The 27,949-nt window shown below is 44.7% G+C and overlaps 2 protein-coding genes across 4 annotated transcripts in view; one reads left to right on the plus strand and one right to left on the minus strand.

Moving 5' to 3' along the window:
* sbno2b (strawberry notch homolog 2b) overlaps nt 1-5,774 on the minus strand; it is a 72,420-nt gene extending 66,646 nt beyond the window's left edge. The window contains exons 1-2 of one of the 3 annotated variants that reach the window (XM_015365580.2): nt 5,714-5,774; nt 5,395-5,611 (exon numbers count right to left, since the gene is read on the minus strand). The gene's annotated coding sequence lies outside the window, so the exon portion shown is untranslated. Of the gene's footprint in view, nt 1-5,394; nt 5,669-5,713 lie in introns of those variants that run through there. The other 2 variants (XM_069186108.1, XM_015365579.2) reach the window with 2 other exon arrangements.
* A 7,244-nt stretch (nt 5,775-13,018) lies between these two features.
* Nucleotides 13,019-27,895, plus strand: tm6sf2b (transmembrane 6 superfamily member 2b). The gene is made up of 10 exons (XM_006639855.3): nt 13,019-13,512; nt 17,862-17,965; nt 20,592-20,689; nt 21,113-21,216; nt 22,246-22,328; nt 22,476-22,600; nt 23,320-23,421; nt 23,648-23,740; nt 25,585-25,704; nt 26,774-27,895. The coding sequence occupies exons 1-10, from the start codon at nt 13,421-13,423 to the stop codon at nt 26,981-26,983; spliced, it is 1,131 nt and encodes a 376-aa protein (XP_006639918.1). The 5' UTR covers nt 13,019-13,420; the 3' UTR covers nt 26,984-27,895.
* The last annotated feature ends 54 nt before the right edge of the window (nt 27,896-27,949 follow it).

Consider the following 27,949-nt stretch of genomic DNA (forward strand, 5'->3'; position numbering starts at 1 on the left):
ACTCTGCCTACTGTCATTCAGCAGCAACAGAGAGACAGAGGCATTGCTTTAGATGAATTAAATAGTGTAGCACACTGAGCCACGGCACTGGGGCTGCAGAATGAGAGTGTGGTTTAAACATTGGGGTCATTCACCAAGCAATTTACAAATGGAATCTAACCCTCAAGGAAATGACTTAATTGGAAAAACACTAACAAAATCCAATTGGCTGCCCAGGATTCTGTGGGCTCCTAGCCGAATTATGACTGCCTCAATTGAATCGAAGTGATGGGGGGGGAGGTGGTCTTAGGTATGCCCAGTGGTCCCGTACATCAGCCAGACGAGAATCTGTTCCCATTCCCTTCGTGGGTCCCTGGGGGAGCAATAAGCAGCTGAGCCCAGCAACAAGAACTAGGTTACTCCGCCATAGTAGCAAAACACAGGACTATTGTATAATCTATGCATGAAACAGTAAGTATTCAGCGACTGAAGGGTCACTATTCCCCCTAAGCATTCCTACAGATGACTGCAGGCTGAGAGCAACCCCCGACACTCAGAGGAACTGAAGCAAGCACAAAACAGCACATCCTTTGTGCTAACATTCACCTACACCACATGTTGGACCCAGAACGGCACTGCCTTGCTGGGATCGTGTGACATCAGAGAACTCCACACCCTCCCCAGCAGTCCTGGGCAGTGGGAGACGACAGAGCTGGGTTCTTTCAGTTTCTGCCGACGGAGACGAGCAACGCTGGTTTAAAGTATGTTCAACATAGCAGAGGCACACACAGGCGTGCACATGTTAAAATGGGCTAAAAGACTACCAGAGAAACAGTATCCCCTCACTGTGCGCTGCTTCTTTCCTTAAGGCTGAGTGAAACAATACTGCACAAGCCTCCCGAACTGAGATGTTCTGCTTCTCCTGTTTCATTTCATTTTTTTTTCTGTCCCCCTGCAAACTACAGTGACAGCCTTATAGGGTCACAAGCCCCAAGCTCTTAACCTTTATTAAAAAAAAAGCCTTTACCCTGAAAACCAAGACATGAAATGAGATATTTTGAAAGTGTGGTCTTTAGCGATTAGCGAGGCATATTTAAAACAAATAATGCAACTGAAAAACAGGGTTTGGAAAGTCCACAAAATGCCCAAAGAGAACAAAAAAAAAGAAAAGAAATAGGTGTAGTTGTATAAATACATCTGAACATGAAAATTTTAAAAATATCAGTATAACTTCAGACTTTCAGGGTTCGGGCTGGATTCTCAATGGCTTTCTGTTCAACATTAGCCCAAAAGAAAGGAATCTATATCACTTTAAGCATTAAGGAAAGAATTAGACCTACACGAGTGAACCATTTGTTTCCTTCTTTTTCCCCCCCCATTAATACATACACAAAAGAAATAACAAATTAGCTGACACAGAAAGTTTCTGTCTGCGTACAATATCTTATTCCAAACATGTTGGCAAGAGTTCTTAAACAGATAGCTTGGATATTACATAGAACAAGTAAAGGTTAATTCCATGCTGAAAAATAGAAAGGAGAAACAATGTTTCTGCTGTAGAGATTGTATTGGTTTAGATACTAAAATACATTAATTCTTATGTTACATGACTGTAGATCTTAGATCTCATTCTTACAGAAATAGTAAATGTCAAGTACTTAACTAACAACTGCTTAACAAAGTTGGGGCTTAATCCAACTTTATATTTATCCAGAATGCCTTTCATGTAAGACACAAGTAATGCAAATACATATTGAAATGTGATGATGAAAATCTCAGGGGTTCCGATGCGAAGTGATTCTAATAAAAAACACAAAATGTGTGGGATCACTTTAATTCCAAAAACACAAATGAACAAAAGGCACCTGATTATTCCAACTTTTTTTTTAACTCACCTGAAGTGAAACATGTCTTTTTCATTTACATATTCTATATTCTGCTTTTATGTGGAAATTAAAAAGGCACATGACTCAATAATATACAGTAACTAACCCACAAAAAAATTAAAAAAACAGCAAAAAGGTAGCCTACATTAGTTTCAGTTCACGTTATTGTTCAGACATTGTCTTTTCAGTCCTCCAGAAATGCTAACTTGCGAGTAATTTAGTGATTTACAGTGAAGTTCAGAAATTATGATACCCAAAATTCATACGTGTTTTAAAAGGGAGATTAAGACTGTAGCGCAAGACAATCAGTACTGCCTTTCCTCTTTCAATCCCAGTAATGTAAATGCTATTTGCTAGAGAGGTCTCTACGTTCAAACTCAAAAATATCACACAGACTTAAAATTAATGATTTTTCAGAGAAACAGATGCAGCCAATTAGAGGAAAATGCAGATATTTCACACATACTGCACTTTCTAAATAAATGTGTTCCTATAACTTGAATCATTTTCAGATCGGACTGACAGAATTTCTATCTTGCCCCCTCACTGAAACCATTGCTAAGCAACACCTCAACACAAAGTATGAAGGGTATAATCTCACTTCCGTGGGAAGCGAAACTTTCAAATCAGGCTTTAATACATTTACTGCATATTCCTGGGCAACAACCTGAGTCTTAAATTCACATCTTTATAAACTACAGTGAAGCACCAAACACAGACCGGGGAAAAAAATTAATATGCTTTCTATGCCATGCACAAGTCCTCACTATGGCCAGTTTTTACTGCCTAATAACTAGGAAAAAACTGTCAGACAAGGACAGGTTCTGTAAAGTGATTAAAAGCCTTTGTGTCTCAAGACACCACGGCAAAACAAAAATGCCTACAGAAGGCATTGGGGTTCTCGACACAGACCTCTTTTATAACAGCATACATGTGACTTATAAGGCCAAACACATGTTTGGGGGGCATTACCAGTTCAAAGCCTGGCAGTGCCAGACTGCCATTTTTTCCTTTCTAAAGAATGACCCAGTATTCCCAGCAGGCTTTGCCTTCCTCTTAGGCGAGGGATGGACAAACCTCTGCATTGATCCCTTGCCAACAGGCACGTTTGGTGTGCCAAGGATTGACAGTCTAGCGAATTAGGTATCTGTCAATACCCAGGGCTCAGCAAAAGACTGGCATGAACCGGAGGCACCGGGCAGCATGAGAAAATGGAAACAAAAACCAGAAAGCCAACATAAGACTTAATCAATAATGAATTATTCTTGACAGCACGCTCAACACTGATCGCTCGCGGTTTACACTGTGCCGAAAGGGATGTTAATCGTTTGAAATAGGGATTATTAGAAAGGCTGCATTAGGGGATCAAAATGTATTTGCAAAAATGACCATCTACAAGAAGTTATCAGCCAGTGGGCGTATAATGAAGTAAACCAAAGCTCAAGTCACATTTGTGGCATAGCTGCTCTGCAGTCTGCAAGCAACAACAGTAAGTTGTTCGGTAAGGGTAAAAGCTGGTGTTGAACCTTCACCAGTTTGCAATGGGATAACATCACTGATCAGAGTGCGCCATCTTTAACCCCAAGTAGACAACAGCTGTCTACGGCAAAAAAAAAAACAGCTAAGTATATGCATGCGCCTCTCTCTATGTCTAATGGAATGCAGAATCTGTTCTCCCTCAAAATAATTTAATTTACTAGGCCCGCATCAGACACATATTCAACCCCTTTCTATAAATTATTCACACAGCTATCATAAATATTCACAAGGCAGGGCACATCACGCAGAATGTGAAGTCACATGCCTCAAGACCAGATAAAATCATATACACACGTACACATAAAAAGACACTTAAATGGACTTGCTCCTACTCATCATGCAACTATGCATCCTTTAAGATACATTTTTTTTAAATGCGTTTCCACAAGCACCTCACATTTTAGCTATTTCTTATAACCTGTCTCTCTGATTTCACTGAGAATCGAACAGTATTTGGAAACCATAAGACCCCGCTACACATTATTACGCCTTTTCCATCTTGTAATTCGTTAACTTACTCATTATCTGGCATCCAAAGCTCAATGTCTTACACTGCTCACACACCGCTGAACACAAAAACACCAAAATTCCTTTAGCGCCAACTAAAGCCCAAAACAGCATTCATTTTCTTACAAATATGAACAAAGAAATGAAAACTAAGGTCTGCATATTTCGTGCAGGTCAGGATATTAATTCATCCAGAAGACAAGCCCTGTTCCCCGGCTCTTTCATGTGTCCTACCTATGGCAGACCCAGACTAGCACAAATGGGTAAGAAACCCACCCTGTCTGTATTCATGAAAGACAAATCTGTCTTGTTTCTTGGCTGCTTAGCAACAAATTTGACCAAAGAAACTCAACCAGACACTTCTTGAAAGCAGGAACCATATGAACTTTGACAACATTATTGGGTGACTTATGTCCCAGGACCCTAGTTTATCTAAAGAGATACCTCCCGTTGAGTCATTTGAATTCACTTCCTCTTAGTTCCCATTCGTCTCCTCTAATCTGCATGTCACTGCTGATCCCGGAGATGTCCAGTAGGCTGCTTTTGTCAGTGCCTTCTGTAAGTTTTTAGATACTTGAACAAACCTCGGGCCTTGAGCTACAAATATCATCATCTCTAAAGAGAGAGAGATCCGAGATCTCTCTCTTGGAATGTCTATTTCCCCTGCACCGAATCTAAGCACAAATAAGCAGTTTAAAAAGAAAAATACACACCTTTAATCAGTTCTAAACAAAGGCAACAATTATTCTTCCATAGTGTAGAAGCAAAATATATTAATGATCCCCGCAGTCAGGCTGTCTGACCGTATTCCTGTGCATTTATTTTACCCATGGGTACCTCTCACCCCTGCAACTTGACGACTTACAGAAAAGTACTCTCGTTACAGAGTTCACTGTGCAGATCATCCACAAGGACGGATCAATCTGTACCAGCCAGCTACTTAAACTGACCCCTCGCAGACTTCTAGTATTTTACCGAGATTAATGAGACAGCGCCTATGCTAGGATTAACTTCAGATACTACCTACACGGAGGTACACACAATAATTAGAATAATAATATGATATGCAGGGGAAACTAACAAACAGAACTCAACCCTATCCGTCTCAAGCAAGTTCCTATCCTCGACACTGTGCTCCCTCTATACTGCTACAGGGCGATCAGCTCCAGCGATTTTCGCCAGTAACTTTTCTACACAAAGGGACCGGACACACTGCGCTGAGGCCACCAGCACAATCCCAACAAACACCACGCACTGCCCCGCAAACACGACCCCATCCGCACACGGCTACTCCAGCCGACGTGCTACCGTGGCCGAGTGTGTTCTACTACACGGAAACAAAAAAAAGGCACGCTCTGATATTTCACAGTCGCGACCGAGTCGAAAATAAGGGGGGAGCCCATAATTACTCAGCCTTCCCGGACCACTAATAAGTACTGCAGGGATAATTTGTCTCCGTTTAAGAGACCCGGAAGACACTTACCGTGAAAAATAAACAAACTTTATCACCCCTGATGGCCTTCAGCTGCGGTCCTCCACGATAGCAGTATTTTAATCGACCGAAACAGGGGTTTTATTTAGTATTTTTCCCATCGATTGTTTTTCTCACTTCCTGATATTTGGCCGCCATCTTGATTTAGGCATACTTCCGTTGTGACGTCACTACCCTCCTGGTTTCTCGCAGTGATGTTTGTCTTCACCTGGATTGGGTTAGCATCGCAGCCGATTATAAAGAAATCTGAAATATTATAGGTAGTGCATGCTATTAACAACAAGGTAAAGGATATCCAGTTTGTTTCCACCTTTAAAAATCTTCTGAGTATCCTTTTATCGAGAGCTTTTTTTTATGCTCACTGCTTACGGTGTGTAATTTCTGAAGGGACTGCTCCGGTTTTTGATTCCTTGTAATAAATTAAACTATCTGGGACACATTCAGACATTTTTGCGCCTCAACATCAAAGGATCCAAAGCACCCGTCTAATTTAACCACATGAGTGTAATCCTTCTGTATCAGTGATCAGTACATATTGTTGTTACTGTACATATTACTGTAATCCATATAACATATCACAGTCTTCTCAGTTGATCCCTACAGTTTCAATGTACAATATAAACATTTTTAGCAAACGGACTTTTATGAGATGGAATGCAAGAGTCTTGTTTTGAGCTGTTTATCCTTTGTTTTTCAAGATTTCGTAACATCTGTCCTAACGTCATAATCATGTGTCTTATGACTCATGGATAACGTATGCATTCACATACTATGCATTCAGATCCGTCGCTGTGTTATGTGGAAACATACGTCAAAATGAGCGTGATCTATCGCCGATGTCTCAACATGCGTGTGAACGTCACGCGTGGAATCGCCTTAAAATGTGACCGAGACTCTCCCTTTGAGGTTTCCACTCCCCTACATAATCTCACAGAAATTTTCCAATTCTGGACGTGAATGAAAATGCAGGAGTAATCGTCTACAGCGATATCTCCATGAGAAAGGAATTCCAGAATGGGAGCGATCTCTTGCATTGGCTTGAAGATTGCGCACCATCTACCGGCTGCGACTTGTTCCAGGACACCCCCAAATTGCGCCCCCCCCGCGGGCGCCTGGCTCAATTTCTGATGTTTTGCGAAGGAAACCACTTCTCTACACACCGTAGGGAGTATGAGATATTTGCTTTTTTAACACAAATAATGAATTAAACCATCGAGAGCCCTCAAAGATTTTACATACATTCGTAAGAACAGCATCGACCGATGGACCGTGTTCTCTCAGGTTCAATATCTTTACCAAAACATTTTGACGTTATTATCTCAGAATAACACCGGGGACGCTGAAGTCTGAAGATGTTTCAGTAGCTTACTGAGCAGTCCGTTCAACGCGATGATAGAGAGCTGTTCAGCTGTTTATTAGGAGATTAATGATCTTGACTCCTGCTTTTTACACGGGCTGCTGGAAACCATACGACTTTAGACGCTACCGGTATCATACAATAATAAAAAAAGGAGAATAGTTGCAGAACATACAAATCTTTTGTGAAATGATGCATTAATAAGTAAAATGCACAAATGATGTTACACGTAAGTGCAACATAGGAGATATTAAATCCAGTCTGGGACTATTTTGTTTTTAAAGCGTGCTTTTAAAAAAACGAAATCAACCTTAAAATATGAAATCAACTTGCTGGACACCCGTGCTTGAAATTGGGCAGCTGGTCTGGTATTAGAAGGGTCATCCTGTACAGTATGTACTGTGTCTGTCCCTCAGTGGAAGGGTATGGCAGGCCTTAAGTGCTTACATTTTGAGAGGAGATTCTGGAAAGCCTAGTCTGAAATGTCAGTATGTGATACAGTAGGTCTTTGACGACACTAAAATTATAACATATGAAACCGTTTTTTTTTACATTTAAGATCTGCATTCCATTTGCAAACCAGCTCTATGCCCACTTGATGGTAGTAACCTGAGCAAGACCCCCTTGATTTCCAGTGTCTGGTTCTCCTGTTGAAATGTTCAATTCCCCTGTGATCAATACTGTTACAGCCCTGCCAAGCCATGGAGAGGTGGCACAGAAGGTGTTAAAAACCACTGCACCTCTCCCTCTTCTGACATCAACCACAGGTACACTGTAAAACTGTCCCGCAACACTCTGCCAATTGTGGCAACATGTCATAACCTCTGCAGGGATTTAAGAACAACAAAAAAAAGCATACATAAGAATATCAGGAAGGATGTATAAGAGTCTATTTGACACAACAATTGGAAGTGTAAAAAAGCACCCCTTGTTCAGAGTATTAAATGCACCTCCCTGTTTCCACTTGTGTCCTGTGGTAGCTCTATCTCTTCGTTCTCAGGACCTCCCGATTTTTCCATTTTTAAGAACTTTATTTTCATTTTACAAATAAATACAGATAATCACAAAATAGAAAGGTTTACATATATATATAAAACAGTATATACGAACACATCTCATTAGGTTTAGACAAGGTAACAGTTACATAAGAGTAATTTATCTTGTTCAGGGGCATTTTTTCAAGTCAGTTTTCATCCCTTCCAGAGCAGGACAAATCCCAGTTTACCTTTACACGATAATCTACGTCACAGATTCTTGAGGTACAGTCCTCTGCCCTCTGTCTTCCACAGATTTGCTGCTTCCTCATTCCTTTCCCTCCTCAGATCTCTGAGGTAATAGTTCTCTCGGGTGATGGACAGGGCCAAGCTCCCTGCTGCCTTGACTGGGGCCTCGATGTCTTTGCACACCCCCATGTTCCTCACTCTCCACAGGGCGTCTTTCCCACTGTTCACCACGGCCCAGATCACACCAGAAGGCGGTTTGACAGGAGAGATGCCGTATATAACAGGGAAAAGTGGGGTGGAGGGCTTGCAACCAGTCTTCAAACTGGGCGTGTCAGTTCCTTTGAAGACTTTGAACATTTGACTGAGGACCCCTTGAAGTCTTCTCTCTTCCAGGCTAAAAGATTAGGGTGGTCGGGTTAGGACACTGCTTCAAGCCTCGTGATGTTTCTGGTCACTCATCTCTCGACTGATTCCAGAGCAGCGACACAGTGACTGAAAGTGTACACAATACTGTAGTTCCTCCAACACAATCAGTCCACATGAACAAGTTCTCATCAAATATTCATGACCCCAGGGGTCTGCATGTGTACAGATTTTGTCAGTTAAGAGGTCAGGGTGGCGAGGTGGATGAAGAATTGATACACTGCAGTTCATGTCCATACAGTCAATATCACAACATGTGCAAACCTGAGTTTTCAGACCAGCCATGAAAGGCAAACATTCTTTTTTAATACACAAAAAGGAAATTACTTGGGTTTTACAGTGTACGCATGTCCTACAACCAGGCTGTCCTACTATATTTTCCCTTTTTAGTTGATATAAATAGTTCTTAAAGCCTTTTTTTTCTGCACCACTTTTTTAAAAAAAAGATTCAGTTAAAACACCTGTTCTGTCACTGCTATGCTGTATATAAAACACAAGTGGATAAGCAGAGCAATATCCAGTATGGTTCCACCTTTTACTAATATACATAATAGTATTTTTGTTATATTATAGAGAACAGCAGCTCACCAATCTTAATAATCATGCAGATGGAGGTTGTTAATGGAGTTTCAGGAAGCGCCCATGTCCTTAGAAGGCAGTCATACTTCCTCTTTGTCTGTAAACGAAGTAAACGTTCAGCAGGCCCTCACTGCCATTGTCATCTTGCCCGTTGTCTTCCCTGCAGCGAAATTGACCGTCGGACCTGGAGACGAGCCAGTTACTTCCAGTAAAGTTGTCTTCCTGGTGCAGCCTCTTCCAGAAATTCCCTTCAGCGGAACTCAGAGGCGTGAAGCTTGACTGGAGGAGGTGTTTCAGCTCACTAACAGGACAGCTGTCATGCCTGATATCCCTCCCTAGAGGGCGCTCCACTGCTCCCCTTATCGTTCCTGTGATTGTTGCTGAGCTCCCCAGGTGTACCTTTTTAGGTGTCTTATTTAAAGACCAGCTCCTCCAGTGCTCGGGGCTCATCGTTAGGGTAAAGATGTCACGAGGCCCGCCTTGCACCAGGAAACCCTACGTCCATCTCCTGAGGGCACAGGCCTCATCCCCGACACCTCCCGCTTCCTGAGCCCGGGGTCTGGAGGATCTCGCCCCGTCACCCTTGGACCTCCATGTTTCGTCCGTCTTCGTGTTTTCCCCCTTCCCGGGGGATTTTAACCTTGTTGTGTCCCAGGATGGATTACTCACCGCTGGACTCCCGGACTGTCCCCTGACCTGCCTTTGGACCCGTTTGGATTTGGATGCCGTTCTTTGTCTCCCCCCTTCACTGTCTCACGGACTGTCACTATTATTTTGTGCACTATTAAACCCCTGTGTGTTTCCTTTTACCACGCCTGCTGTTTTCTCCAGCTCTTACCTCATCGCACAGGGTCTACTACAAGACCTGACACGGATCTCAGGCCGTGTCCGTAACATCAACGTCGTGCACAGACAGGCAAAGGTTTGCATGCTGGGATAGCAATCCACCCAGCCTATGGCTAAGCTGCTCAAGGACTTGTCTGTGGACTCCAATGATGGGCCCCTAGTTTCTGCCCCAAGTAAGCTGTGAATAGTGCACAACTTCGGCTTTCAACATTTTCAGTCCAAGGCAAGCCTTGTTGATTTTTAGCAGCTCATAATGAGAACATCAGAGACGGGAAAGCTAAGAGGACGTGGCACAGGGCAAAATTCTCCACACATCCAGTTCCAGTGCTGTATATTTGGCAGCTTGCGCCTTTTGTTTATCTGATTTAGTGTCATCTGGTCTTGTGCTCTGCAAGCCCAGGCTATCACCGAATTTAATTCCGTGCTTCCTGAAACGTTTAGTCAGCAATTCTCAGATGAAAGGGGGGATTGTGCTTTACTGATGAGCAGAAAGTCCCTTCTGCCCTGGCCCTGTGACTGAGCCTTTGCAGAAACCTTGACAAACACTCTGGCGGTTGCGTGTAAGGAGCCTCAGACGGCGTTCTTTTCCACTCTGAAGTACTGAAAAAAAAACCCCAGTTGTTTCTTTCCTGTCCTAGAATAGATGGTGGGAATTTAGTGTGGAAAAACACAACACAAACCTCGGTCCTGTTGTGGGAGTTGGAGTTGTTTTATAGTTCCTCAAGGCACTGGGACATTGACGGAAATAAACTGTTGTTCTCTGCAGAATTTCTGCGAGGGCCTGGAGAGAGAAGAAATGACTAATTGAAGTGGCCGAAGTAGTGGGTTTGGAGGTCAGAGGTCAGTGGAGGAGAGGCTGTCCAGTTGGAAAAAGGGACTGGGATGGGTGGGGGGGTCTCTCCGTGTTTTTATGCTGTTCTTCTGAGGTTTGCACAGGTTGGAAATCCCTTCTCCAATCAGTTTTTTAAACGGCGTTTTCTCACAGTCAGGATGCATGCCGTGCCAGGATCTGAAATGAATCGTCTGCGTGGGACGGCATCCGAGTTGTGTGGGGACACCTTAATAAAGCAAAGTTTCAAAGCACTGCAATCTGGCAGCGTGCTCTTCTGCCTCACACATCTCGGGCCCTGGCCCTGGGGCATCTTCTGTGTAGAGTTTGCATGTATTGCACAGTCCATGTGTGTGTGAGACCTGCGGTGGACCAGTACAAAGCGTGTAGTACCATAACCATTTTTTGCTTGATTAAACTCTGCCCCCCCTCCCCCCCAGCATAAAGCGATTATAGAAATTGGATCTCCTTCCTCATTTGTCAACATAGAGACGGAAGGATCTTGTGACCCTAACAGGCTTCAATGAACACGGCATTAGATTGTATTGTCCCATAAGTGACTGGACTCCATTTCTTATATTGCACATATTACACTGCCTCTACTCCAAAGGCATACCTGTTGGTAGTGTGTGAAATTGAATTTTAAATGAAGTCAACCCCCCCCTTCCAAAGTCAGTCGCTGGTTCCAGTGAACCGTGTTTTGACTAACTGGTGACATCACCGCACACCTCGACTTCCCCTTTCCAGCGTTCTGGAATTCCCCGGCGGGGGGACGAGCTGTCTGGCCGTGGTTGACACTGTGAAAGACGCCGCTGTCCTGTCCCTCTCACACCACACACTGCGGGACACTTCCACGCATCCGAGCGAGAGCCGCCCAGACACATTACATATAAGGCGCTGAGGATGTCCCTGCGCTCTCACAACGCCAAGTTCGGCTGAGGTTTTCCAATCCAATCCCTAAAACTAAAATCCTGCATTCTGGAACCTTCCCGGGACTCCCACTTTAACCTTCACCACCCCCACGGTCCTTCTGTGCTCAAAACGAAACAGCCGTGTAACCAAGCTTTAACGGGCAACTTCAAGTTTGCTGGGTGCCTTTGTCGCTTGCGCGTAATTCCTAAAAAGAAATCAGCTCATAGGAATTATGGCGCCGTGTTGCACATCGTTGTTGAGAACCTGTTCTAAATCTACAGGCGTTTACATCAGGAATTACGTTACTCTCCCGGGAAAAAAAAACTAAGGACCAATTAATGCTGTAGTTGGAGCGTCCCAGAACCATTGATCTCAGGGCAATTGCTAGGAAAAGAGCGTCCTCTGGTGGATTTAACTAGTAAATGGAGCTACTTTTTCATACCAATACCAAGCTCACACCTTGATGTGTTTTATGGATCAAAAAGGTTAATTTCGTTCACAGCTACGTCAAAGTTTAAAAATGTATTCATCTGTAATAGTTCTAATGAACTGAATACTTTCTTTAAAATAGATTAAAGCCCGAATTAATCAATAAATCATCAATAACAGATACTGTTCTTTCGTACCAACGTGTTCAATGCAACGTAGTGTGTTTTTCATATTTATGTGTAAAACATACAGATGTATCGACTGCTACCAATGAGATTAGAAGTATTTTAGACACTAGCATAATCTGTCTGCGATATAAATCTAATAAAGATTATTAAAGTGCACCGACGCGCCGTGATATAATTTTATCTAACTTGTCCATTAAAGAAATGATTTTGCTTACTAATAACGCCTTTCGATTAAACAAGAGGTTCGGTGTCACCTACATATTTTACGATACGATAACAACTTGTCTGGCTTCCCAGAGATTTGCTTTGCTTCCAAGCAGTTGTGTTTTACACAGTCATTGGCTTACAAAAACATAGAAACAGTACAAATAAGCACGGCATTCCAAATATCACATAAGAACATCAACTATTCAAAGTCGTTATGCCCCACTCCCACAGGAATCAGGTTACCAGAGCCTGTAAATTAATCCTCCCCCTTTCAGAGCCTGAGCACCATAAGTGCACCAGACTTGTTCATTTTTGCACATAACCACTAATTAGACTTGTCCGCTTAAGCCACTACTCCTTAATCGTGAACTCATTTGTTGAGTAGTTTTTTTTTTAAATTTAATTTTGGCACATGAACTATGAATTATGTAAACCCGCCATTAAAGACTCCAAATTATATAAGCAGAATGAAAAGGGTCCATTGTGTGTCTTGCTAACTCCTCGGGTGTTTGTAAACTGCAGCTGGCTAATCCTTAGGTAACTTGTAGCAACTGCATTTCTTGTAACAGGAGACCCAGGTGCGTTTCTGTGATCGTGCCTATCTTGCAATACCCACGGTCAGCGCTAGATAGTAACCTGTCGCACACCTGTGCGGACAAGCGGGCCGAGGCATGGCGCTATCGCGAAATGGTCGAGGTTGTGGACTTTGAAAGCTAAGCCGTGTTAGAATCTGACGCGGCATCTGGAAAGTTGCTCAACCTCTCTGTGTAAGCTACAATACAAGTCACTCACACACGGCTATTAGTTGAGGAAGGAGAGGCGTGTGAAACTCCCATGCCCCACAATGCGATTTTTAATTTAAACGTCGGTGAACTCGTCGCTCTTTTCCTGATTTGTTTTCGTGTGTCTGTGTGGATACAGTCAACGGACGTCGCTGGCTCTCCGGGCACCTGACCCCCTTCTGCGCTTTACTGGCAAGAGAAACCGGCTGTGATTTTGCACAGGTGCCGCGGCTTTGGCAAAGATGAACCTGCCTACAGAAATCGGCGTCTTTCTCCTCTCGCTGTCTTCCCTGGGGGTCATTTATGCCATGAACAACATGCCATCCCTCCAAGAGTAAGTTGGGAATTTTTCTCTGTATTAAGTGCGTTTCAACGCACCCGCTCTGAACAGAACATTGCCCTGGTCGCCATCTTTTCCCCCACCGTAATGTTGTAATCCTGACCGCCCACCGCTTCAGTCGGGCCACAGATCTTCAGATTTGTTTGCTGCGTGCGAAGCTGAGTTTAGTAATGCAACATAACCTGTTCGGGAATACTACCCTTTAGGTAACACTGCGTGAAACAGCTTTTTTTTCCCCCACACACTTAACAAAGAGTGGATTGAAGTACTGCAGAGAAGCAAAGAAACAGACATTGCGATACAGCAAAAATGATTATGAATAAATCATAGTATAATAGTAATAATTCTTCATCTGTACAATAAATTGCTGTGACGATGCAAGTGACCGAAAGCGTTTCAGCGCAGATTTACCTTACAGATTGTATGAATTAATTTTTACGTGCATATTTGCATAAACGTGGTAGTTTGCATACTGTACGTTGTAACTTGGTGAATTTAAACCAATTTTTAAGAGACGTTTGCTTAGGCGACATAATTTTAAAATCTCATCAGATGAAAGAATGCTCGTAATTATAGTGATAATCTGTGTTTGAAATTCCCTGTTAAAGATTTGATCATCATTAGGTTCTGCCTTTTATCTGGCATAAAGATTAGTCTCGAGTCTGAATTTATTTTAGTAGTACTGTTACTATACTAGCAGTTCATCTACGGGCATTATGGATTAAGACCGCCAGGGGTCACTAGCACTTCATCTCTCAACATAAGGAATACCGTAAGGCTGCTTAAAACGGGCTGCTTCCTCTCCGAGGAAATTACCCAGTGTCTGACAGAGGGCTTTAATTGGCCAGGACTTTAGAATCTATAATATGCACCCGAAGAAGGCTCTACAGACGAAACGTTGTGTCCCTTTTCTTTTCCTCTCAGCACAGAGTAAACCTTTGCCTGTTCCTTTGCAGTCTACACATGCTGAGGGCAGCTTCACACCCGAGTCCATTATTCTGTAGAAATTATAGTACATACAGTACAATATACTGTTCTAATTACAGTATATACAATATTATTATATATTCTACATGATAATATTCCTAGAATAATTGCTATTACTATAACAACATACTAATTATAATATTATTCTTCCCTTGCTATAAACATCCTGTACTACAGTGGTAGGCTATCTGCAGCGTTTTCCTGCACAATCATTCATGTAATCTTGTATATCTCCTAATAATACTGAAAGGCAGTACCCTGTGCGCAAAAAGCACTTCATTGTTTCAATGTTCAATCCCAAGAGCAAAACAAATAATGAATTACGGTTTTGTCAGCGCAATAAGTCGTCCAAATTGTACAGAACTCCTGCTAGACGTGGTATTTCCTCTGCTAGGCAGGGAGAATGGCAGTGGCCCGACCATCCTTTCTCGAGAGCTGATTAAACGTGATGAAATCAAAGGCCTGAACTGGTTCTCGCTGTGCTGAAAGCTGCTTTCGGCTTGTGCTCGCAGGGAGCGAGGAAAGGCACGCTACTGATTCGCTTTATTGCCGGCAGTGTTTTCCCAGTTGTGGCCCAGTGGGTGTGTAATTTGCAATAGGGAAGATGTTTTCCAAACATCAGCTTATCCCGCAGACCCTTGCATTCCTGTAGTTACTGCGAAGCAGCTTGGTGCATTTCAAAACATCGAGCTCCTTCCCTGGACAGAACACCTGAAGCCACTGGGCAATAGTCAGTTGTCACACACACACATACAGTAATACACACCATCTTCCCCGGACTCTCTCCCAGGAAGCACTGGCACAAGGCAGGGTACACCCTGAATGAGACGCCAGTCCATCACAGGGCAGACATAAACACAAACACACCCACACACTCGCACCAGGCCCATTTTCCCAGACGACAATGAACAATCCTGTATTTTGTTGGTCCGTGGGAGGAAACCAGAGCAACTAGGGAGCACATGCAAACTCCACGCAGACAGCACCCCAGGAATTGAACCCAGGGCCCCAGCGCTGTGAGGCAGCAATGCTCACCACTGCGCTAGTGCGCCGCCCACAGAAATACACCCACGCACAAAATCTGGTTTCAGGATCAAAGGCAGCCAGAGGCAGACAACAAAACCCCTGTTCCGTCTTGAACACCGACATTGCCCATCCCTGAAGCATGGAAGGGAAACTGAGCCGGAGTTGCCTTTTCCAAAGGTTCCTTGCCTACGTGCCCCCTGTATTATGCATGGAGCTTGGATGGGGGATGCTGGGAATGGGAGGAGGGAATGTCACTCCTTAGACCTTTGAAAAAGACAGGAATGTTAATGCTTAAATCTGTTGTATTGTAAAAAAAAATCAGTACATGCCAGTATAGTTTTTCACGATATCCACATCAGATTCCTGTAGTTACTGTCATGCCTGAGTAGAGCTTACACTTCTGGTGTAAAAAAGCTCATTTGTCACAGTAAACTGAAGCATTTGCACATTGCTAACACATTTAATAGCCATCAGTGAGAGCAGGGTGTTTTGGTTACTAGCTCAAACTTTTGTTGTGCATTGTATTCTGGCAGTTTGCTGGCACTTAGCACTACAAATTTTAATTGTCCGCTCTCGGTGGATTTTACAGCTCTAGCAGTTAAGCTTTGCCCGGTTGTCATTTTGTGGTGCATTTTAAAAGCTTTCCCGCATCTCGGTCTCAAGCACAGTGCTGTTGTCTTGGGCGGGGGATTAGACAATTGCATGTCCTGCCCACGGACTCTGTGCCCAGCTCCCAGATCCCGTCTTATAACACCTTCCTCATCTGCACCTGGGGTGGCACCTTTTTAACCCATCCAGCGGGCTCCACCTCCTCTGAAAGAGGGCTGCAAGGCTGACTTCACACGCTCGCCTTCAAGCTAATGGAAACAGCTAGCCGCCAGCGGCTGACCCCAGCCCAGTGCGCGGTAATGGACCAGCCATAGTGGGACCCGAGCACAGACACAGATGTGTAAATGAGCCCCGCTCAAGCCAGCGCAGAGGACTAGGCAGTAGAGCTCCGTCTGCGCCACAGAGGCAGCAAGCAGCTGTCTCTCCCCTCCTTCAGGCTTCCGAATGAGAGGAGACAGACGCCCCGGGCGGTATCAGCCCATTGAGGACAAGCTGCAAAAAACTGCAAGGATCTCGACACCAGCTGAGCTCAGAAAATGCATTTATCCTTCAGTGCCGCGAGCTAGTGAGATAGAGAGTGCCATCTTGGGCACTTGGCTCTTTAACCTTGAAGATCTAGCTGACATCAACACTGAGGTGCTTTTGTTGTGTTTCTCATACCTTGTAAAGTGCATCAGCGGATCTTCCCTCTCCTGCCTGCTGCGTTTATTTTCTGTCAATTGAAAGATCGTTTCGAGCGCACGTTGTTGCTAAAGCCGCACTGAAAAACGTTTAGAGTGACTCTCCAGAAGTTTAAATATTTTTGATTTTAAGCCTAGGACCTAATTACAATCTTTTGTAAACCCCTTCTCCCACCCTCCTAGTTATTTTTATTACAAAAAAGAAAGTTATTTCCTAGAGCAATTTACCATCCAATCGCATATAATGTGATGTGGGGTAAGGGGTCCTTTTATGTCGAAGTTGTTTGCTAGCTACACAACAGGACAGTTCCAACATGTGCAGAAGTACCGATCCTGTGGTGAAATAGGCTGGAACTGATTTTCTGCTGTAGCATGTGGAGGGGAAGCAGAATTGTGGCGCACGCAGCTTCAGAGCAGTGGGGGAGGCTCATTTGATTCCCATGACCCTGATTTGGAAGCTAACTCCAAAAACAGTTGCGCAGGTGGATCCGGTAGATGTGGCAGTCCTGAGTTGTTGTGGCGCCCCCCTGCTTCCCTTCCAGGAAGTGCTTGGTCCCTTGCAGAGAACTTCTCGTTCTGCATGCAACTCATATCACAGATGGGCAACCTCCAATCATCTTTATTCAAGCAGGGCACGGTTGCATCTTTTGCTGTTTCTGTGTCATTTAACACGTGTTTTTTAAACATCTGTGTGCCGAGGTTCGTGTTCAGCTCATTTTGTCATCTTTAACTCATCTGAAACATCAAACACTTAGAAACTGGGGCTCGCTATTTCATTATCTGGGGAAATCATATGACTGAAGTCATCAAACAAATTGACTCATGCTTAAAATATAAATAACTGTGTGGCCACAGTCGCTATTGATGTTGCATTTTAATTGTACAGCAGTGCATATTTTGTGATTCAGCGGTTATCTAATCTCATCCACTTGAGGAACTAAAACGTGAAGCAGTAGCTCTGCAGGAGGAAGGAGGGGGAAAACAAATTAGAAACTGTGTCAATAAATGAAGCAGCTAATTGAGGATGTGTCTTTTTTTCAGTCCTGTATCCATCCTGGGAATCGGCGCGGCTGTCCTGGTGATGCTGTATGTTCTGGTTTACTATTCAGTCCGCAATAATTCACCCAAAGACCCCCTCTTCTATGGTGAGTACTGTCATATGCCCAATGTTGGCTTGTTTGGTACCATGGTAACGGGGTTACATCAGAACACAGCAGTAACTGGAGGAACATTAAAAGAAAGCTCAACTGGCTACAAATGTTTCTTCGCTTGTCTTCTTTCAATCAATGAACATTAGTGCACTGCGCTGAAAATGAGTCCTGATTATAGCCCTGAGAGCTCTTAACCGGGATCGATGCACAGTGAACCTCCATCTCTGCAAAACCCATCTCTCTACCAACCTCGTTCATGCAAAAGATGTTGTTTCTTCTACAACCAAAGTCGCTCAAGGAAACAAGAATTCATTTTAAGTCATTTTCATTTCTTAAGTCAATATTCCTGTCTTTTTATTAACCTAAAAACCCTGTTGAGCAATGTATATTTCAGGCAACAGTTCCTCAGCCTTTAACACTACTTCCTGTCTACATCTGTCTCAGCTTCCTCAGAGCAATAATCCGGATTAAGTCTATAAATTCACTGGGATGGTGTGATTTCATTGCAAACTCCGAAAACATGATTCAGGCATCCTGAATGCTGGTTGCGTTTCCAGATGCAAGGTGTAGAATTGTTTTCTGTTTTTGAGAAATTGTTTCCGGCAACATTTTGCCTTCGGCCAATCAGGGGAGAGTGTAAATTCATCAGTCATGTGGTCTTGCTGTATGTCAAGTTCTACTGATGAAGTGCTCCCTGCTTTTTGACGTTTAAGACTGACCCCCTTCTCCACACAAACCTGTGCTTCTTCCTCTTAATGAAGGGCGAAATCAATTTCAGGTTTGGCCACGCTCCTCGCAGTAAAGCTTTCGTTCATTTTAAGTTCTTTTCTTTTCATTTTGTGTGGCAGGAGTGGTCACACACTGAAAAAGCTACTCTGCAGTGTTTCGAGGAAACAGAATTCTGGGTTTAACATCCTTCCTTAAAAAAAGAAATCTTGCTATAGCCAATCTGATCTTCCCATTGGCACAAACTCATCACCATTTTGCAGGCCAGAACTGAAGGTCACCGAAGCCATAACTTCATAAACTGTAACCCCTGTCCCCACCATCTACCTGAAGCTTAACTGAGCTCTGTGCCGGATTAACATTGCTATCCTGGAGAGCAGCTCAATCATTATGCTTCCACATATCTGTCTGACAGAAGCTTTCCTTTGCCTTTTCCTTCCCTTCCTCTGAAACTCTGGAAAAAGGGGTTTGCTGAACTGTTTCTACACTGTGTGCGGTCTAGACTACACATGATTAAAATATACCTTAGGGATATAGTGTATAAACAGTAGATCAAGTTATTCTTTCTTCTCCTACAATGGCAATTCTCTGCTTTTTGCTGCTTATCCACCAGGATAGTGCAAAATGATTTTCAAGTTTCTCAAAGCCCTTATGCAGTGCAGCAAACTGGCTTGCATTTCTGCAACTTCACCAGTGAGCTTCAGAGCCGTGTTCTGCCTTTAGAATTACCCTCCCTTCACATTCACTGACCCTCGGCACACACAGAGCATTAATAAGAATCTTACGCCATGTTACAAAGGGAGTACTTAGTTAGGCAAACACCAGTGAAGTGGAATAAAAATGGGCCAGATCAGTGGTGCAAACAGGCTGCTCTGGGATCACAGAGAAGCCGAGGAGAGCTGGCGAGACTGGAAGCTGTACCTTTAAAATGGCAGCACAGAAACCAGTTGGAGGCAGAAGACATTGCAGCATTTATGCCAATCTATCTCCGTCTTCGAGTGGCTTTGTCTCTCTTCCTCCCTTCATTTCTTTCCCCCAGCTCCTGCCCTGCGACACGAGGATGTTTTCCGACTTTCCGACTGAAAGTGCCCTTTCAGCACAGCAGCGCTTTTAACCTGAGGTCCGAGCGGCAGGCATTAGGAAAACTCAGCCCGCAGCCCCCCATATAAATCTCCTTCAAACCTGACAGCTTGCAGACATCATTATCTTTTTCCACAGCAGAGAGATCAATAACTGGTTAGAAGCAAAAGTTTATATACAGACAAGGTGGGGGGGGAGTGTGTATGTGTCGGGGGGGTTGTGGTTCCAGGGTGTTAACTCGTTGCTTGCCACAGTCGTGCAGGTTTCAGCAGCTTAGAAAACAAAATTCTCCATGCTGCGTCTGCAGACGGATGATTACATACAGGAGCTCACAGCAATCAAACACCATCTGTGCCACATTCTCTAACACTCCTGATCCTTAGAGAATCTTTTCTTTTTCTTAATATATGCTACATATGTCAAGAGCGCGGAAGAGGTCTATGTTTCATTAATATTTACAGATTTAATTACCATGGTGAAAGCACAAACACAAGACTGAATGTACTGCCTTTCCTTCCTCAGGCCCTGGAATCGATAAATATCTCGGGATTTCCCAGCAGCCCTCGCTTACACCATGTGCCAAAGACTTTTCATGAGACAAGATGCCTCACAAGAAATAAGGAGCAGAAGCATTCCTCCACTTGGCTAGGAAATCTGCATAACCAATGTGTACTGGATGTTTAGATGGAGGTTCACTGCAATGAGCCAAAAATGTTTTATAGACTAAACTGAAATAGGATGCTAGATTCTGCTGCATTGACCTGATGATCAGTAGGGATAAGAAACATCCTAATGCCTTGTGTTCCTCTCTTAGTGTTTGCAGTGTTTTCCTTCACCTGCGTCATTGATCTCATTATCGCTGCAGAAGAGGACGGCTATGTGTCTGGGTTCATGGAGTTCTACATGAAGGAGGTCAGTTCCACACCTAGGGTCACTACTTACCCCTGTTGACCAGTATTATCTCCACATGCTCTTATACATAAACACTGTGTACAGGTTTCTCTTTGTAGGACTAAAGGTACAGGTCATATATATATACACAAGCATTCTGCTCTCCATGCAACTGAGAATTATTTCATATGGACATTTTTCTTGAGCACATCAAAAATATGACCAATGCAAATTTGTATGTCGTGGCTTATTTTATCTAAAAAAAATGCTTGTTCTTATTGTTCTTAACATATACCTATTCTTCTACCGGCCCAGCGCAGTGCAGAGTCCAGAATCCGTACCTTTGCACATCAGGGAACCTCATCGCCAGTGCCACTCACAGACTGCTGATCCGCCGGTACTGCAGCTCCCAGCAATGTGTTGTGTTGTGTGCTCTGTTGGCAGGGGGAGCCCTATCTGCGCACAGCCTTTGGGATAATGATGTGCTACTGGGACGGCACAGTGCATTACTTCCTCTACCTCGTCATGGTGAGGAGAGTGGCGAACAAGTAGGTACACAAGGCTAGAAAGTTAGAACAATGTGTTATCTGCAGAGCGCTTTGTCTCTGTAAAACTAGCTGAGTTACAGCTAGAGGAGAGGCTCCACCCCTTGCTTACCGCAATCCCTTTGGTATCCTGGCAAACAGCGACACCGGAAGGCCAGCAGGGGCGTGAATGAGACCACTCCTCTAACTAGCGCTGCCTCTCCTGTCAGGCGCCGTGGGGCTTGCGGTGTGTCAAATGGCATCTGGCTCAGCAGCGGATCAGGTTGGAGGAGTATGGCCAGGTGTCTCGTTCTCTCCCAAGTGACACTTCAAAGCAGTCGCACACGGCTGCCGATTCCAATTTGGAGGGGAATGAAAAGAAAAATGATTGGCGATTTCACAATCTAAACAGAAATACCTTTTCCAGGCCTCGTAACCTAACCTAAACCTAACCTGTTTCATTAATATTTACAGATTTAATTACCATGGTGAAAGCACAAACACAGGACTGAATGTCCTGATCTGCATTCTGAGCTGCATTCTGATCTACTTTTGACATTTTTCTAAGAAAAAAAAGTGCATGACATTTATTAATGGACAGCGCTGGGGCACGGGGTTCAATTCCAGACCTAGGGTGCTGTCTACGTGGAGTTTGTATTTTTTCTCCTGTGTTCGTGTGGGTTTCTTCTGGGTGCTTCAGTTTCCTCCCACAGTCCAAAGCTATACTGGTGGGATAATTGGCTTCTGGGAAAATTGGTCCGTGTGTGCGTGTGTGTGTGCCCTGCGATGGACTGGTGTCCCGACCCAGAGGTACCCTGCCTTGTGCCCATTGCATGCTGGGATAGGCTCCAGCTCCCTCATGACCCTGTATTGGAAGAAGCAGTTAGAAAGTGGATGCGCGATGTTTTTTACTGCTGGTGAAGAAAGTGGCGTGAAAGCGTTTGTCACACACACAGAACGAGGGCTGCCTTTGAGCTAACAAGGGCAGCTGTCTAACCCAGGACAACGTGTGTGACAGTTCACTGAAGTGACTCTGTGACTGTTGCCCCACAGGCAGCCGTACCGCGGCGTGGGGCTGTTCTGGATAGGCTCCCTCCTCGTCAACATGATCGTCTTCGTGCCAGGAATCGTCCTTGGTAAGGAAAACACAGCGCCCCCGATCTTGGGCAGGCAGCCGCAGGATCAAGGAAAAATAATCCGATCAAACTCTGAATGACACACAGGGTCAGTAGCGTCCAGTCCGACTCTCCAGTGTGACTAACCTTCTCCATCTCTTCCCCCAGGGAAATACGGTTCTGAAATTCGTCCGGCCTTCCTGCTCAATGTGCCCTACGTGCTTGTGCCCATGTGGGCGGCGATCACACTGTTCCACCGGCCCAGGGAGCTGCCCATTATCCCAGCAGATACGGTAAATCACTGCGATTAGATTCCCATCTTCTTTCCTAAGGCAAAGAAGTAGTGGAGAACTCAAGAGTCTGTTTGAGTGCAGTCTTCGTTGATAAAGGACTAGTGGGATGCAGCAGGAAGAAACTGCCACAAGCTTGAATTTACTTTATTTTAGTTGAAGGGCTGGTTTCTTTGGGCCGTTTAATTGGGTGGTAGGCCAGGTGAATGCATTTTCCTCATTGGGTAGACAATGAGTCACTCAGCAAATATGCAGCATTCTCATTGGTTGGGCGAGTCAGTCAGTGAGTACACATCATTCTCATTGGTTGGGCAATGAGTGAAAAGGCTGATCATAGGACAGCCTTGAGGCATTAAAAGGGACTAGGGCCTAATTTAAAGTTAAAGTGAGAGAAAGTGCTGTTGTTTTATGATTTGATCTTCTTCCACTTTGAACTTTCTGCATTTTGTATTAATCTGTTTTGCTCATAAAAAAACAACTTTGGTGATCGTACAGTAGTTAAATAGAAAAACAGACACTACCTCCAAATAGAACAAAAGCTGGTATTCTAAAAATATCTATTGCTTTGTTACCGTCAGTTCATGCCATAGGAAAAGGTAGCCAAACTAGAAAACGCAAAATGTTTAGGCTGCTGAGCAACATGATTTTGACCTCCAGCCTCCAGTCCCACTGGACCCCCATGGAGCTTGGCCAGCGACATGTTGACTCTGTTTCTCTCTCAGATTGCAGCAGAACAGAGAAAAGGGCTTCTCCACCGCCCCCTGGACATGATACTGCTGCTCTTCCTCCTGTGGGCCATGGTCATCGCCATCTTCAGGGGCTTTGTAAGTCCATGGCACCATGTGCCCATCTGCCTGCCTCCTCACATGAACAGAAATTCACTGTTTCCGAGTACACCCTGTTGTCTAACCTGAAGAGACTGGGGCACAATTCCAGTTAAATCTGAGATGTTACCTTGACACTTTCTGAATGCATGTAACCCTGAGAGAAGCAGAATATTGATTTGTCTGTAGCCCTCGCTTTCTTATTTTCTCTCTTTCTGTCTCGCAGGTTGTTCTTGAATGTCCCCTGGACTTCTGTTTTACCTACATCTATCAGTATGAGCCTTACCTGAAGGATCCAGTGGTCTTCCCCAAGGTTCTGGTGAGTGTGAGCCTGTTAACCTTGAATTCGCGAAAAGAGACTTCCATTCCTCATCCATTCCTCCAGTTCCTCACCGTGAGCAGCAGCTGCTCCTAAAATGTAGCAGCCAGGCTGGTACAAAATACAGGGAGGCTGGGAAACAGCATCAGGCAAATCCTTAGCTTTGGGCTCCACATGATTTTCAACCCTTTCTTGGGCTATATAATAATTGCTTAAACTTACTGTATATAGTGCTTTTCTGGACACTCCACTCAAAGTGCTGTACAGGTCATGGGGATCCCCTCCACCACCACCAGTGTGCAGCCCCACCTGGATGATGCACCAGTCTGCTCCCCACACACCAGCTCTCAGTGGGGAGGAGAGCAGAGTGATGAAGCCAGTTCAGAGATGGGGATTATTAGGAGGCCATGATTGGTAAAGGCCAGGGGGAAATTTGGCCAGGACACAGGGGAAACACCCCTGCTCTTTTCGAGAAAGCCCTGGGATTTTTAATGACCACAGAGAGTCAGGACCTCGGTTTTACGTCTCATCTGAAGGACGGCGCCTTTTTACAGTACTGTGTCCCCGTCACTATACTGGGGCATTAGGTCCCTACAGACTGCAGGGTGAGAGCGCCCCCTACTGGCCCCTCTAATACCTCTTCCAGCAGCAACCTTAGCTTTCCCAGGAGGTCTCCTATCCAGGTACTGACCAGGCTCACAGCTGCTGAGCTTCAGTGGGGCTGCCATTTGTGAGTTGCAGGGCGATATGGCTGCTGGGACAATGGCACCATGGCACCAACATATGGAGGTTGGTTCGTAAGCACCCAATTTGGAATCGCCAATGGGTTCTTTGCGTCCCGGCTCACTGAGACGACTCCCATATCGCACAAGGGAACGGGGTCCCCAGCTCCCAGCGGTGAGAGTGAGCCAGCAAGCCGCACCTAAACAACGTGGCCAGACTCCTGGCCTGTCTGCTCGCGTGCTCAACGCTGCCTCTGCTGAACGAGGAAAAGTTAAAGGAGAGCCCAGTGTGACGGTGATGGGCGCCACCCGTCTTTCTGCGGCTCAGTGTGATCTGGCTGACGGCACGAGCTGCCCTGTCTTTATTTTATGCAGGGCCTTGCGTTTTGTTTTAGTGTTTTGTCTTGCTGGCTGAGTCGATAGGTTATCAAAAGTCCTTGTTATGGCTGGCTTCCTGGCAGCATGGAGCGCCATCGATCAGCAAGGAATGAACCAGCGAGCAGTTGATAAGCTAATCCTTGCCATGAGTAATGGGATCTCAATCAGCAAGACGCAGGGCTGGGGGGGTCAGGTGCTGGCGTGTTTTGTAGAGGACACGCTTTCTGGATTCTGCTTCTCTGCCCGCTGACCCTTCTTAATTATTGATGCCGATTAACAAAAGGAGACAGTTGATCCCGCGCTGTAAGTCAGAGCTGCGCAACACCACCGCAAGGACACTTTAATGAGCTCTGTGATCTGTAGGAAACTACAAAACAAAAGATTTATCCTGGAACTTTGGAATAATAAATGCTTATAATTTTTGTTACACTTCTCCACTTTAAATGAAAATGTCTGACTATACTCGTCTGTCATGTTATGTACTTTATTTCCATTTAGGAGAAAAGTGTATTTTGTAGCACCCCCATGATCATTTCTAGTGTAGTACAGTATTTTTGCTAGTAAATAGATCCTTTTAGCTCTGTGCATTCAACAGGATGCATGCCCAGGACTTCTTCATAGCTGCTTTGCCACCTGTGCTGTATATTAATGTTATATTAATATTAATATAGGAGTGTTTGTACCTGTATTTCAAATACGCACCTGTACACCATGTCCAAAAGGAGCTCCCATTATGTTTTGCAGATGCTGTTGTACCTGTTCTACGGCCTGCCAATGCTTGCTGTGTTCACCTACGGGCTGGTGAAACCTGGCTGCACCTGGATGCTGGACTGGACACTGTTCTTTGCAGGAGGAGTAGCTCAGGTACAGACCGATCAGTTGTGCAGCTTCCACATCCTGCATTATTTAAATGAGACTCAGAGTCAAGCTGCTTGTAATAAGATAAACCACAACACCCACACAACTCATTTCTTCCTAAGGCCATTATTGAGGCCACAGCCTAACTACTCTATAATGGAGAATGCATTCTGCTATCTAATAAGAGTCTCTATTATAAAGGCTTTTTGGCAGCCTTGACTTGGGCTCTCCCTGGCACAGAAATGGACTCTTTGAACTTCTCAACTCATTCATCTAGTTAGAGAACAAGGCAAACGTGTTAATGCCTGTGTTTCTCCTGGTGCAGGACTCAGTGCCATTTGCATTAACAGCACACAAACGTCAGTATGCCTGTGCTCCCTCTGTCCTTCATTAGAAGATATCAAACCCGCTGTGGCTTTTCAGATCTTAGCGTAAGATCCTATGCCCCAGCTTTCATTATTTTCCACGCCTCGGGAATGGGGCTGCCCATATCAAACAGGCCTTTGATATCAACACAGTGCTTAAACACGGTGTCTTCTGCCCCGTCCCACTCAGCATGGGGGCTGAGCCATCGAGGAAGCCTGCGTTCCTCATCAGTGTCTCGGAAAGGACAGTAACGAGTCCTCCCTTCCTTTTTGCGTGCAATAGTGCTGCTGATACTAAGAACAGCTGCAGCCAAGGGGAATGCGACACTGCCTTTGGACTGCCTTCACATCAGAGTATAAACAGCACATATCGGAAGTACAGCCCCTTATAACTGTATTTTGCAAGAGTGTAAAGTAACTAATCTGGATTACTCATTAGCCTTACAATAAGCAAAAAGCAGTTGCCTATCAAATTGATTGAATTTGCCTGGGCAGGCACATGTCTCCCAGTCTTACCATTTTCTGTATTATTTCAATACCCCTTGCTGTTTTCTGTCTTCTTGTGATGCATCAAAGTTTTACTGTGGAATAAGGAGAAGCTTCCATAATTAAACTGCTACAACGGCAATAGACCCCAGTGAGTGGTGTTAATAATATGGCTACTTGACAGCATGTCCCCTTTCTTCCACCTCCACCCTTCTCTCTCCCAGGCCCAGTGGTCCCATATTGGCGCGTCTCTGCATCCCAGAACCCCCTTCACGTACCGGGTCCCAGAGGACACATGGTGGCCTGTGCTGCTGCTCAACCTGCTGTTTGCTCTGGGGCCCCAGCTGCTGGCTTGGCGCTGCCACCGGCACCCCGAGTTCTTCATGAAGAATGTGCCCCAGGGGCAGACCAACCAGGAGAAGAAGCAGAATTAAGACCTTGCCAGCTGCCCACTGTGATACTGGACCGCCAACGACACAGCCCCCCCCCACCCCCCAGCACTGCTGAGACCGCTGTGTCATACTGAGTGAGAATAACTCCACTGACCCCCAGAGACTGTGAAAGGACGCTCATGTGACTCGAACACCCCACTGGACTGAGCAACTCAATTTGTGCCACAATCACATTTTGGCATGTGAGACTCCTGGACTAATAAAGCTTTGCTACCCCTGACCTTGGAACTCAATTAATGCAACAATACAGCTCCCCCGGACTTTCTGAATGAGCTCGCAGCTCGCTCTCGCTGCGCTGAGAAGCCTGAATTGCAGCTAGCGCTTTCACCTCCCCCTCGTCATTGTGTAAGTGAAGTAATACGGAATGACATGGCTCATTCTGCCTCCTGAGCTTTGAACCCGTGCTGATGCAATGACTCAGCTCTGGACTGTGAAACTGAGATTGATGCAATAACTCTCCTCCTGGGGGGAAAACAAAAGAGCAACGCGATTAAGACCGCTGCAGCATTCTAGAATTCTGATCACAGGGTTCATAAAAGTACCAGGAGTCTTCCTGCCACAGAAGGGAAGGAACAGCTCCTATTCAACCAGTAAGGATTTGTGATGAGGATGATGATGATGATACTGGACAACAGTCCTGTTCAGGCTGCTGCCCCCAGGACAAAAAAACAAAAAGAGAGGTGTTGAGTCTGGACCTTGGCAAAACAAAAACTCCCTCGAACAGGAGCTCGCAGTGAAGCATTTTTAAGCAATTAGAAAAGGTCACTTTTTGGGTTTCTGAGATTTTAACTCTCTATGTTAAGCAATCAGACAAGTTAGTTAAAAAAAAGTGCACGTATTGATGTCTGTCTGCCTCCTTTCTCATTGAAGTTTCATAAAGTTTCAGTTTCCATAGTGCTGTGTGAAGTCTTCTTTCAGTTTTCTAATGATGCTATTCAGCTAAAAAGC

Source organism: Lepisosteus oculatus, chromosome 29, assembly GCF_040954835.1.
Source record: "Lepisosteus oculatus isolate fLepOcu1 chromosome 29, fLepOcu1.hap2, whole genome shotgun sequence".
In the NCBI taxonomy this organism is placed as follows: Eukaryota; Metazoa; Chordata; class Actinopteri; order Semionotiformes; family Lepisosteidae; genus Lepisosteus; species Lepisosteus oculatus.

Excerpts from the sequence above, each read along its gene's own strand:
- tm6sf2b (XM_006639855.3), top strand. The coding sequence starts at position 13,421 with ATGAACCTGCCTACAGAAATCGGCGTCTTTCTCCTCTCGCTGTCTTCC. Across the intron at positions 21,217-22,245 it reads GTGAGGAGAGTGGCGAACAA|GCAGCCGTACCGCGGCGTGG; the intron begins GTAGGTACACAA and ends GTTGCCCCACAG. Across the intron at positions 23,741-25,584 it reads TGGTCTTCCCCAAGGTTCTG|ATGCTGTTGTACCTGTTCTA; the intron begins GTGAGTGTGAGC and ends TATGTTTTGCAG.